Source organism: Ailuropoda melanoleuca, chromosome 2 (assembly GCF_002007445.2).
Source record: "Ailuropoda melanoleuca isolate Jingjing chromosome 2, ASM200744v2, whole genome shotgun sequence".
NCBI lineage: Eukaryota > Metazoa > Chordata > Mammalia > Carnivora > Ursidae > Ailuropoda > Ailuropoda melanoleuca.
This window is the reverse complement of record NC_048219.1, coordinates 142,460,794-142,473,949: the sequence shown is the minus strand read 5'-3', so window position 1 is coordinate 142,473,949 and position 13,156 is coordinate 142,460,794. Positions and strand designations below refer to the sequence as shown.

At 39.7% G+C, this 13,156-nt stretch overlaps 1 protein-coding gene across 1 annotated transcript in view; it reads left to right on the top strand.

Annotated features, from left to right (window-relative positions):
* OLA1 (Obg like ATPase 1) overlaps window positions 1–13,156 on the top strand; it is a 178,654-nt gene that overhangs the window by 12,723 nt on the left and 152,775 nt on the right. Inside the window, exon 3 of the mRNA XM_034654754.1 lies at window positions 4,079–4,222. Within this exon, the coding sequence (XP_034510645.1) occupies window positions 4,079–4,222 (144 nt within the window). The remainder of the gene's footprint in view (window positions 1–4,078; window positions 4,223–13,156) is intronic.

The window sequence follows — 13,156 nt, the reverse complement described above, 5'->3', positions numbered from 1 at the left end:
TGAGCTTCAGAATCTTTTTGGAAGTAGGTGGACTAGAACTTTATAAATACACAGAAGAACTTTGTAAATATGCAGATTATTTTAAATTAGGTACTGTGACATTTATCTTAACAGGATTGAAATTAAAAGCTAGCTGTATAGAAAGTAGTGATTTCGGGGCACTTGACTGGCCTAGTCGGAAGAGCATGCGACTCTTTTTTTTTTTTTTTTAATTTTTTATTATTATGTTAGTCACCACACAGTACATCATTAGTTTTTGATGTAGTGTTCCATGATTCATTGTTTGCGTATAACACCCAGTGCTCCATGCAATACGTGCCCTCCTTAATACCCATCACCGGCCTATCCCAATCCCCCACCCCTCTCCCCTCTGAAACCCTCAGCTTCCCAGAGTCCATAGTGTCTCGTGGTTCATTCCCCCTTCTGCTTACCGCCCCCCCCTTATTCTTCCCTTCTTTCTCCTACAGATCTCCCTGCTATTCCTTATGTTCCACAAGTGAGTGAAACCATATGATAATTGTCTTTCTGTGCTTGACTTATTTCACTTAGCATAATCTCCTCCAGTCCCGTCCATGTTGCTGCAAATGTTGGGTAATCGTTCTTTCTGATGGCTGAGTAATATTCCATTGTATATATGGACCACATCTTCTTTATCCATTCATCTGTTGAAGGGCATCTCGGNCTCGGCTCCTTCCACAATTTAGTTATTGTGGACAATGCTGCTACGAACATTGGGGTGCATATGGCCCTTCTTTTCACTACGTCTGTATCTTTGGGATATACCCAGTATTGCAATTTCTTGATCATAGGGTAGCTCTATTTTTAACTTTCTACGGGACCTCCACATTGTTTTCCAAAGTGGCTGTACCAACTTGCAGCCCACCAACAATGTAGGNTCTTTTATCTGTAGTGTCATTTGCAAATATCTTCTCCCATTCCGTGGGCTGCCTCTTAGTTTTTTTGACTGTTTCCTTGGCTGTGCAGAAGCTTTTTATCTTGATGAAGTCCCACAGGTTCATTTTTTTCTTTTGTTTCTCTTGCCTTTGGAGATGTGTCATGAAAAAAGTTGCTGTGGCCGACGTCAAAGAGGTTGCAGCCTATTTTCTCCTCTAGGATTTTGATGGATTCCTGTCTCACAACGAGGTCTTTCATCCATTTGGAGTTTATCTTTGTGTATGGTGTGAGAGAGTGGTCAAGTTTCATTCTTCTGCATATAGCTGTCCAATTTTCCCAGCACCATTTATTGAAGAGACTGTCTTTTTTCCACTGGATGTTTTTCCACTGGATGTTTTTTCCTGCTTTGTCAAAGATTAGTTGACCATAGAGTCGAGGGTCCGTTTTTGGAATCTCTATTCTGTTCCATTGGTCTATGTGTCTGTTTTTGTGCCAGTACCGAACATGTGACTCTTGATCTCAGTGTTGTGAGTTTGAGCCCCACATTGGGTGTAGCCATTATTTTAAAATAAAACCTTAAAAAAAAAAGTAGTGATTTCTTTTTAATTATCATTCCTAGAGTTCTGGGATTGTTACCAGACTCTCAGAGATTGCCAGTATAAACTCTACAACAGTGAATATTACTTAGTGGGTTGTTAGCTGAGTCTGAATCTAGCCTGTTGGTTCAAAACATGGCTTTACATCAACACGTGAGATATTTTCAAACTACTGGTCCTTACAGCAGGTCTGGAAAGACGCTTGGTAATTCATGTCTTTATGTTCTTCGCTGATCTGTTACAGGCAGCCATTTAAAGGCTACTGATTTGGCCACTGGTGCTCTGAATAACCAGTAATGATTTATGTGGCTATTTTAGCAAACATTTCTTCTTTATTCAAAAATGTTTAGTCTGAATGTGATATAAGAATAATATTTAGGGGCGCCTGGGTGGCACAGCGGTTAAGCGTCTGCCTTCGGCTCAGGGCGTGATCCCGGCGTTATGGGATCGAGCCCCACATCAGGCTCCTCCACTATGAGCCTGCTTCTTCCTCTCCCACTCCCCCTGCTTGTGTTCCCTCTCTCACTGGCTGTCTCTATCTCTGTCAAATAAATAAAGAAAATCTTTAAAAAAAAAAAAAAAGAATAATATTTAAAGACCTATAGGCAGGTACAAGTTAAACATGTCTTGTTGCTGAAATATACTTCTCACCAGTAGTATTTCAATAAGCCTTGATTGTTGCTTTTTGTTCATAACTCTCTTATAAGGGTCTCAGAGTTGTTTTGTTGTTGTAGTTGTTGTTTTTTTTTTAAAGGGGTTATTTCTTTGGTTAAAAGTTCAATCAGTTGAGCTAATGATAGTAGTATAAATTTCTTCCTATAGGCTTAGTTTACATCTTAATAGACATTTTTATCTTAAAAGTTGTCTGAAAAAGAGAGAGGGACACCTGTGTGGCTCAGTCAGTTAAGCAGCTGCCTTCAGCTTGGGTCATGATCCCAGGGGCCTGGGATCAAGTACCCCATCCCACATCGAGTCCTGCATCCCATCCGGCATCCCCGCATCTGGCTCCTTGCTCAGCAGGGAGCTTTCGTCTCCCCCTCCCTCTGCTGCTTGCCCTGCTTGTGCGTGCATTCTCTCTGTCTCTCTCTGACAAATAAATAAAAAAATCTTTGAAAAAGAGAGAATAATAATTATTCATAATCTCACCATCCTGACATAACCATTGCACTTTTCTGAATTTTCTTTTGTTACCATATTTGGTCCATATGCAGACATTTTTACATAAGTCTAGCTAGAGTTAGCAAGTACCAGCCTTCTAATTGCCACACAATCCTTAGGTACTTCCTTAGGTTCTCCAGTTTAAGAAGAATATGTAACAGTAATTTTCATCTTAAGTCCTCATGTGTGCTACAGTCCTATATCTGGAACAAGAAAATTCACTATAGTGAATTCTCTGCTGTCATATCAGTGATGGAATTGGAAAATGGTACAGAATAGACCAAGAAACCTTTAAAAGTCCCATTTTGTTTTGTATTTTACTCTATGATTTTTGACACTGTAATGATCATATTTTAGAAATTTAGCTGGGCATGCCTGGGTGGCTTAGTTGGTTAAGCGTCCGACTCTTGATCTCAGCCCAGGTCTTGATCTCAGGGTTGTGAGTTCAAGCCTGCAGTGGGCTCCACACTTAGTGTGGAGTCTACTTAAAAAAAAAGAAAAGAAAAGAAATGTAGCTAGTGTTAATATGAGTTGGCATTCTCTGAGCATGTATTACTTGATAAGAATCAGGTAATTGGAACATTAGTGACAATTTATTATTACTATTACTATTATTATTTTGAAGATTTTATTTATTTACTTGAGAGAGAGACAGAGATAGCGAGAGAGAGCACAAATAGGGAGGAGAGAGAGAAGCAGACTCCTTGCTTAGCAGGGAGCCAGACTTGGGGCTTGATCCCTGGACCCTGGGATCATGACCTGAGCTGAAGGCAGATGCTTAACCAACTGAGCCACCCAGGCGCCTCCACAATTTATTATTAATTGATTTTTTCTTAATTTATTATACCTTGAAAAAATTCACATTTTGATTTTTCATAATTCACAGTTCATAACTCTAGATTTAACAGTAATCTATATTATTAACAATTTGTAGGGAGTCTGAGCTCCAACTTCCCATTTCCTATTAGATAATTGGCATCTATTTCCCAATTCAGAATGTTTGGAAAGTGATTGGCCTAGCTAGATGCACACCTCTCTACATTTATGCTAGAGAAGATTATATTAGATATAGGTGAAGTGGTACTGCTACTACCAGGTACTTTAGGAATAAAATACTTTTTATCGTGTGTGAAACTAGTTATTATAACAAAGATTCTTTGGGAAAGTGCTTTTCAAGTTTCAAATAGACTGAGATAGGAACATAACCTGATTAGAAATCATGAGCTGCATTGTTGTAAATTTCATTCTTTTCTGTTAGTAAAAACACTTGTTTCTGTTAGTACATTTCATTCATTTCTGTTATTCTCCACCTTCCCTTCCCAGAGTAGTTTTATAATTATCATGGATCTTATTTGAGCATTGAAACGAAAATGATTCTCAGTTTTTTTCAGTGTTAACCTAAGAATTGATTGAAATTGTTTTTATTTTAGGAAATCTACCTTCTTCAATGTATTAACTAATAGTCAGGCTTCAGCAGAAAACTTCCCATTCTGCACTATTGATCCGAATGAGAGCAGAGTACCTGTGCCAGATGAAAGGTTTGACTTTCTTTGCCAGTACCACAAACCAGCAAGGTAAGAAAATCTTTATGCATTGTTTATTTGTTGGCCCTATATGGACTGAGTAAAAATATGTACATGATATATTTAAAATCATATAGAGGGTGCCTGACTGACTCAGTTGGTAGAAGATGCGTCTGCTGATCTTGAGGTTTTGAGTTTGAGCCCCATGTGTGGTGTAGTTTACTTAAAAAAAAAAAAAACGTACAGAAGGGGTTTTTCTCCAAAATTAATGTATTATGGGCAATTATAACGTAGAGACCATAGAGAAAGGTGAGGAAAGCATACATCTGGCTGTTAACATTGCAGTTATTTTTTCGGGGAGTATGAAGTAGAGGGAATAAGTAGCCTGTATAATATGATTCCATTCATGTAAAATTATATGTGTACATGTATATACATAGGAAAATGTATGAAACTGCTTGATGGTTATCTTTGGGTAGTGGAATTTTTAGGTGATTTTTACTTTCTTTTATTTATTATTGTTATTATTTATGATTTTTACTTTCTTGTATTTTATATTGTTTGAAGTTTTTGTAACAAGCATGTATTGTATCTTTAATTAGAAAAAATAATACAGGTTCATTGTAGGAAGTTCAGACAGTATGGAAATGTATAAAGAGAAGAGTAAAAATCACCTATACCTTGATATCACAGATATAAATACTTTGGAGGTATATCCTTCCATACTTTTCCCTTTCTTGCAAAAATAGAATATATTTTTACTTGGCGTATTACTAATATTTTTCTAGGTTAAAAAATACAGATTTAAATAATTTCTAATATAACTTTAATACCGTATTATATGAATGTACACTTTATTTCCCTATTATTGAGAATTTATTTTGCCTTTAGTTTCTCACTATTTGAAATGTGCTGATAAATCCCAAGTTTCTGTCTCTATTCCCAAAGTCTGCTGATCTACAGACATATCTAATTTCCTTCTTGACATTGACACTTGGATGACTAAATAGATGCCTCAGACTTGACATGTCCAAATGGACCTCTTCATTTCACTCTGCCTTGTGCCAAATTTGTTCTTTAGGACTTTCATAATTCAATAAATAGCACTGTTATTTCCCCAGTTGCTTAAGTCAAAGTCTAAGATTTATCTTTGATTCCTCTCTTTCCTTACCCCTACATCCAATCTATCAACAATTCCTATGAGTTCTTTTTTTTTTTTCCTTAAAGATTTTATTTATTTGTCAGAGAGAGAGAAAGAGCACACAAGCAGGGGGAGTGTCAGGCAGAGGGAAAAGGAGGATCCCCACTGAGCAAGGAGCCCGATGTGGGACTCAATCTGAGGACCCTGGGATCCTGACCTGAGCCAAAGGCAGATGCTTAACAGACTGAGCCACCCAGGCATGCCAATTCTTATGAGTTCAAACCACAAAATATATACCAAATTTATTTACTTTCTCTACTTTCATCCATTAGATTGAGCATCCACTGATTTTTTTGATGAATTAATTATTATAGTGATGATTGCCACATGGTGATTTTATAATTCCCTCATTTCTTCTTACTATTTGTTGGCCGCCTGCTGTAAGGAAGAGCTTTCTTGTCTTCATTTATTCATTCATGTATTCATTCATGGAAGCGTTACTCAATTGGTTACAGTATGTCAGTCACTGGACATGGTTCAAATTATAGTCCTGAAATTGACTCCTCAAACTGGCTTCTGTTTTCTTTTTGAAGCCTTTTTATTTTTAAGTGATTTCAAATTTATATAAAAGATGCAAAATTACCCACAGAACGCTTGTGTGCCCTTCACCCAAATTTCTTTGAACCTTTGAGAATGAGTTGCAGACGTGATGCCATATTGCACTTCCAATTCTTAAATTTGTATTTACTAAATACAGACATTCTCGCTCTCTTTTTTAAGATTTTATTTATTTATTTGAGAGAGAGAGAGAGAGCGCGAGTGAGCGTGCACATGAGCAGGGGAGGGGCAGAGAGAGAGGGAGAAGCAGGGAACTCCTCAGTGGGGAGCCGGATGTGGAGCCTAGGACCCTGGGATCATGACCTGAGCCGAAACCAAAAGTTGGACATTTAACTGACTGAGCCACCCAGGCGCCCCCAGACATTCTCATCCATTACCACAGTAAACCGCCAAAATCAGGACATTAACATTGATCCAGTGTTACCATCTAACTCATAGATTCCGTTTAGATTTCTCCAGTGGTCCCATTAATGTGCTTATTTGTTTAATTCCTTTATATGTCGCCAATCTCTTGACCCCTCTGTCTTGTTGGCTGATTTGAACACTGCTGGTTTGGTCCCTGGCTACTACTAGATTGGTCTCCTGCCAAGATGCCTTATACAGGCCCCGGCTATTGTGCTACCTTTTCTCCCCACTCTAACTCTTGTCACTGCTAGACTGTGTGGTCATGTGACATTGCTGAAATTTCTCAGAGACTGGAAGAGAACAACAATCACAAAGCTCTCAAACTTCAAATTTGTTGAAATTTTAGTCAGCGAGGGAATTAATTTCTCAAAATTTCCCTTTTTCTTTGCTAGTGAACATTGATTAAATGTTTTTGTGGAAATAAAAATATTGAGTGGGAACCATCTTCCTTTTTTCTATAACATAATTTTGGCCTCTTTGTGGTTAAGCAAATAAAAAAAATTGACAGTAATTCATAGTACAATTGACCCTTGAACAGCATGGGTTTGAACTGTGTAGGTCCACTAATACACACATTTTTTTACAGTGCAGTACTGTATAGTTTCTCTTCCTTATGATTTTTCTTAATAACTCTTTTTCCTAGCTTACTTTATTTTTATATGTAAGAATACAGAATATAACATATATACATACATGTTAATCAACTGTTATGTTATTGGTTAAGGCTTCTGGTCAATAGTAGCTATTAGTAGTTAAGTTTTTTTGAGAGTAAAAAGTTATATGTGGATATTTCCCCTGGGTTGTTCAAGGGTCAACTGTCCTTTAATCTCCATATTTACATGGCCAACTGGTTTTCCTAACTTGGTTTCTAACTTGTGTTTACTACGCCTTTACTTTGAACAAAGCAAAGTTTATTTTGTATATATCTCTATTTCTGTTGCTGTTTTTTTTTTTATTTTATTATATTATGTTAATCACCATACAGTACATCCCCAGATTCCGATGTAAAGTTTGATGCTTCATTAGTTGCGTATAACACCCAGTGCACCATGCAATACGTGCCCTCCTTACTACCCATCACCAGTCTATCCCATTCCCCCACCCCCCCCCCTCTGAAGTCTTCAGTTTGTTTCTCATAGTCCATAGTCTCTCATGTTTCATTCCCCCTTCTGATTACCCCCCTTTTCTTTATCCCTTTCTTCCCCTACCGATCATCCTAGTTCTTATGTTCCATAGATGAGAGAAATCATATGATAATTGTCTTTCTCTGCTTGACTTATTTCACTTAGCATTATCTCCTCCAGTGCCGTCCATGTTGCAGCAAATGTTGAGAATTCGTTCTTTCTGATAGCTGAGTAATATTCCATTGTATATATGGACCACAGCTTCTTAATCCAGTCATCTGTTGAAGGGCATCTCGGCTCCTTCCATGATTTGGCTATTGTGGACAATGCAGCTATGAACATTGGGGTGCATATGGCCCTTCTCTTTACTACGTCTGTATCTTTGGGGTAAACACCCAGTAGTGCAATGGCTGGGTCATAGGGTAGTTCAATTTTTAACTTTTTAAGGGACCTCCACACTGTTTTCCAGAGTGGCTGTACCAACTTGCATTCCCACCAACAATGTAGGAGGGATCCCCTTTCTCCACATCCTCTCCAACAATTGTTGTTTCTTGCCTTGTCTATCTTTGCCATTCTAACTGGCGTAAGGTGGTATCTCAGTGTGGTTTTGATTTGAATTTCCCTGATGGCTAATGATTTTGAACATTTTTTCATGTGTCTGTTAGCCATTTGTATGTCTTCATTGGAAAAGTGTCTGTTCATATCTTCTGCCCATTTTATGATTTGTTTATTTGTTTCTCGTGTATTGAGTTTGAGAAGTTCTTTGTAGATCTTGGATACCAGTCCTTTATCTGTGGTGTCCTTTGCAAATATATTCTCCCATTCCGTGGGCTGTCTCTTAGTTTTTTTGACTGTTTCCTTGGCTGTGCAGAAGCTCTTTATCCTGATAAAGTCCCATAAGTTCATTTTATCTTTTATTTCTCTTGCCTTTGGAGATGTGTCGTGAAAAAGGTTGCTCTGGCCGATGTCATAGAAGTTGTTGCCTATGTTCTCCTCTAGAATTTTGATGGATTCCTGTCTCACATTGAGGTCTTTCATCCATTTGGAGTTTATTTTTGTGTATGGTGTGAGAGAGTGGTCAAGTTTCATTCTTTTGCATGTAGCTGTCCAATTTTCCCAGCACCATTTATTGAAGAGACTGTCTTTTTTCCACCGGATGTTTTTTCCTGCTTTATCAAAGATTAGTTGCCCAAAGAGCCGAGGGTCCATTTCTGGGTTCTCTATTCTGTTCCATTGGTCGATGTGTCTGTTTTTGTGCCAGTACCATGCTGTCTTTGTGATCACAGCTTTGTAGTACAGCTCGAAATCCGGCATTGTGATGCCCCCAGCTTTGTTTTTCCTTTTCAACAGTTCCTTGGAGATTCGGGGCCTTTTCTGGTTCCATACAAATTTAAGGACTATTTGTTCCAGTTCTTTGAAAAATGTCCTCGGTATTTTGATCGGGATAGCATTGAAAGTGTAGATTGCTCTGGGTAGTATGGACATTTTAACTATGTTAATTCTTCCAATCCATGAGCATGGAATATTTTTCCATCTTTTTATGTCTTCCTCAATATCTTTCAAAAGTGATCTATAGTTTCTAGCATATAGGTCCTTTACGTCTCTGGTTAAGTTAATTCCAAGGTAACGCATGGTTTTTGGTGTTATTGTAAATGGGATGGATTCCCTAATTTCTCTTTCTTCAGTCTCGTTATTCGTGTATAGAAATGCAACTGATTTCTGGGCATTGATTTTGTATCCTGCCACCTTACTGAATTGTTCTATAACTTCTAATAGTTTGGGAGTGGATTCCTTTGGGTTTTCCATATAGAGTATCATGTCATCTGCAAAGAGAGACAGTTTGACTTCTTCTTTGCCGATTTGGATACCTTTGATCCCTTTTTGTCTTCTGATTGCTGTTGCAAGGACTTCTAGTACTATGTTGAATAATAGTGGCGAGAGTGGGCATCCTTGTCGTGTTCCTGATCTTAAGGGAAAGGCTTCCAGCTTTTCCCCATTGAGAATAATGCTTGCAGTAGGCTTTTCATAGATGGCTTTTATGAGATTGAGAAATGTACCCTCTATTCCTACACTCTGAAGGGTTTTAATCAGGAAAGGATGCTGTATTTTGTCAAATGCTTTTTCTGCATCAATTGAGAGGATCATATGGTTCTTGAGTCTTTTCTTGTTGATATGATGTATCACATTGATTGATTTGCGAGTGTTGAACCATGCTTGCATCCCAGGTATGAATCCCACTTGGTCATGATGGATAATCCTTTTAATGTACTGTTGGATTCTATTAGCAAGGATCTTGTTGAGGATTTTGGCATCCATATTCATTAGAGAAATCGGTCTGTAATTCTCCTTTTTGAGGGGGTCTTTGCCTGGTTTGGGGATCAAGGTAATATTAGCCTCATAGAATGAGTTTGGTAGCTTTCCTTCTGTTTCTATTTTTTGAAATAGCTTTAGGAGAATAGGTATTATTTCTTCTTTGAATGTTTGGTAGAATTCCCCAGGAAAACCGTCTGGGCCTGGAGTTTTATTATTTGGAAGGTTGTTTATCACTGACTCAATTTCTTCATAGTTAATTGGCCTATTTAAGAAATCTATTTCTTCCTGTTTCAGTCTTGGTAGTTTATAGGTTTCCAGGAAGGCCTCCATCTCTTCCAGATTGTTTAGTTTTTTGGCATATAGCTGTTGATAAAAGTTTCTAATAATCCTTGCAATTTCAATGGTGCTGGTCGTGACCTCTCCCTTTTCAGTCATAATTTTAATAATCTCAGTCCTTTCTCTTTGTTTTTGGACAAGTTTTGCCAGTGGTCTATCAATTTTATGGATTCTCTCAAAGAACCAGCTTCTAGTCCTGTTGATCTGCTCTACTGTGGTTCTGGTCTCTAATTCATTGATTTCTGCTCTAATCTTGGTCAACTCCTTCCTTGTCAGTGGGTTAGGCCTGTCCCTCTGTTGCTGTTCCAGTTTCTTGAGGTGAGAATATAGAAACTGCATTTTAGATTTTTCTATTCTTTTGAGTGAGGCTTGGATGGCTATGTATTTCCCCCTTAGGACTGCCTTTGCAGTATCCCATAGGTTTTGGACCGTTGTGTATTCATTCTCGTTGGTCTCCATAAATTGTTTAATTTGTTTTTTGATTTCCTGGTTTATCGAGTCATTCTTGAGCAGGATGGTTCTTAGCCTCCAAGTGTTTGAGTTTCTTCCAGGTTTTTCCTTGTGGTTGAGTTCCAATTTCAGAGCGTTGTGGTCTGAGAATATGCAGGGGATAATTTCAATCTTTTGGTATTGGCTGAGACCTGTTTTGTGTCCCAGAGCATGATCTATTCTTGAGAATGTTCCATGGGCATTTGAATAGAATGAGTATTCTTTGGTTCTGGGGTGTAGTGTTCTATATATATCTATGAGGTCCAACTCGTCGAGTATGGCATTCAAAGCCTTTGATTCTTTGCTTAGTTTTTGCCAGGGTGTTCTGTCTATTTCTGATAGTGGGGTGTTGAGGTCCCCTACTATTACTGTGTTCTTATCTATATGTCTCTTTATTTTGGTTAAGAGTTGGCTTGTGTATCTTGCTGCTCCCCTGTTGGGGGCATATATATTAATAATTGTCATATCCACTTGTTGAATACTTCCTTTAAGAATAATATAGTGCCCTTCTGTATCTCTCTCTATGGCCTCTAGTTTAAAATCCAGTCTATCTGATATGAGAATTGCTACTCCAGCTTTCTTTTGAGGTCCATTTGCGTGGAAGATGGTACTCCATCCCCTTACTCTAAGTCTGAATGCATCTTTGGGTTCAAAATGAGTCTCTTGTAGACAGCAAATGGATGGGTCATGTCTTTTTATCCAATCTGCAACCCTGTGGCGTTTTATGGGAGAGTTTAAGCCATTTAGATTGATAGAGATTATTGACAGATATGATTTTAATGATGCCATTTCTCTTTAAAGTCTTTGTATCGGTTGTGACTTGCTGCTCTGTATCACTCTTGGGGCCTTTTTACCTTTATAGAGCCCCCCTTAATATCTCCTGTAGGGCTGGTTTCGTGGTTACGAAATTGGTTAATGATTGGCGATTTTGGAACGTCTTTATTTCTCCATCAATTCTGAATGACAGCTTTGCTGGATAAAGGATCCTTGGCTGCATGTTTTTCTCTGAAAGAGCTTTAAAAATGCCCCCCCAAGCCTTTCTCTCATTCCAGGTCTCTGTAGACAGGTCTGACGTAATCCTGATACCTTTGCCTTGGTACGTGAGAAATTTCTTTGCCCTGGCCGCTTTCAATACTGTATCCTTGGATCTAATATTTGCGAATTGCACTATGACATGCCGTGGCGTAGGTTTGTCCTGGTTGAGCTTGGATGGGGTCCTCTCTGCCTCTTGGACACGAATGCTTGTTTCCCTTGCTAGATTAGGGAAGTTTTCAGCTACAATTTGTTCAAATATCTCTTCTAGACCTCTGTTTTTCTCCACCCCTTCAGGGATGCCGATGATTCTGACATTGGATCGTTTCATAGAGTCAGTAATCTCCCGTAATCTACATTCGTGGGCGTGGATTTTTTTAAGACCAGCTTCTATTTTCGTTTTTTCTTCTACTAACCCATCCTCCAATTCGCTAACGCGTTCCTCTGCCTCGGTGACCCTGGCCGTCAGAGCCTCTAGTTTTGACTGTATTTGGCCCATAGAATTTTTAATTTCTGTCAGATTCGCTCTCATTTCTGCCCTTAGGGATTCTATATTCTCAGCAACGCTTTCTCTGATGCTTTTTTCAAGTTTACTCATCATCTTGACCATTGTTGCTCTGAATTCCATTTCTGATAATTGGGATACATCCATATGTATTAATTCTGTGGCCGAGGCCAATTCTGTGGCAGAGGCCACAGACTCATTATCTTTTCTTTGCTGGGGGGGACTTCTCCTTCTCGTCATTCTGATGAAGAGAGATTGCAGGGTTGTCCAGAGCCCAAGTGTTGACTGGGACCCAGGCCGTGCGCCCTTGTTTTATAGAGATCTTAGGGATGTGGGCTTCTTCCTTAAAGAGTTTATTTATTTATTTGAGAGAGAGAGAGACAGTCAGCAAGAAAGGGAACCCAAGCAGAGGAGTGGGAGAGGAAGAAGCAGGTTCCCGGTGGAGAAGCCCGATGAGGGACTCCTTACGGAGCGTTGTGATCACACCCTAATCCGAAGACAGGTGCTTGGTGACTGCGCCACTCAGGCGCTCCGGGTTGTGGGCTTCTTGATTTTTCAGCCTGCCTTCTGGGGGAGGGGCCTGCCTGCCGGTACTCAGAAAACCCTGTTTGGGTAGAGTCTCTGTGTCCCTTGCGAGGGGGGATGGGGATGGGCACCCTGTGAGCCGGTATTTCCGGGCTTTTGTTCTCTGGCGGCTTTCCCTGGCGGTTTGCTATGCCTCTTCTGAGAGAGCAGCAGCGGCTGAAATTCAGCCTCTGTCTCAGAACAGAGGGATCGCGGATCGTTCTCCACTGATGTTCTGGCCACTTTAACTCTGTTTCTGTTGGTGCTGCTCAACCCTGCAGCATCCCGGGCTGTGCGCCCCACACCCGGCGTCCCAGCCCTCACTTCCAGGGCCGGCACGTCTCTGTCCTTTGTGTTTCCAACCCCGCCAGCCGCCAGCCGCCCCGCGCGGGCTCCCGGAGCTCCCCGTCTCAGTCTGGTGTCTCACGGGTGCTGACCGCGAGTCCGCCTGCTCCCCC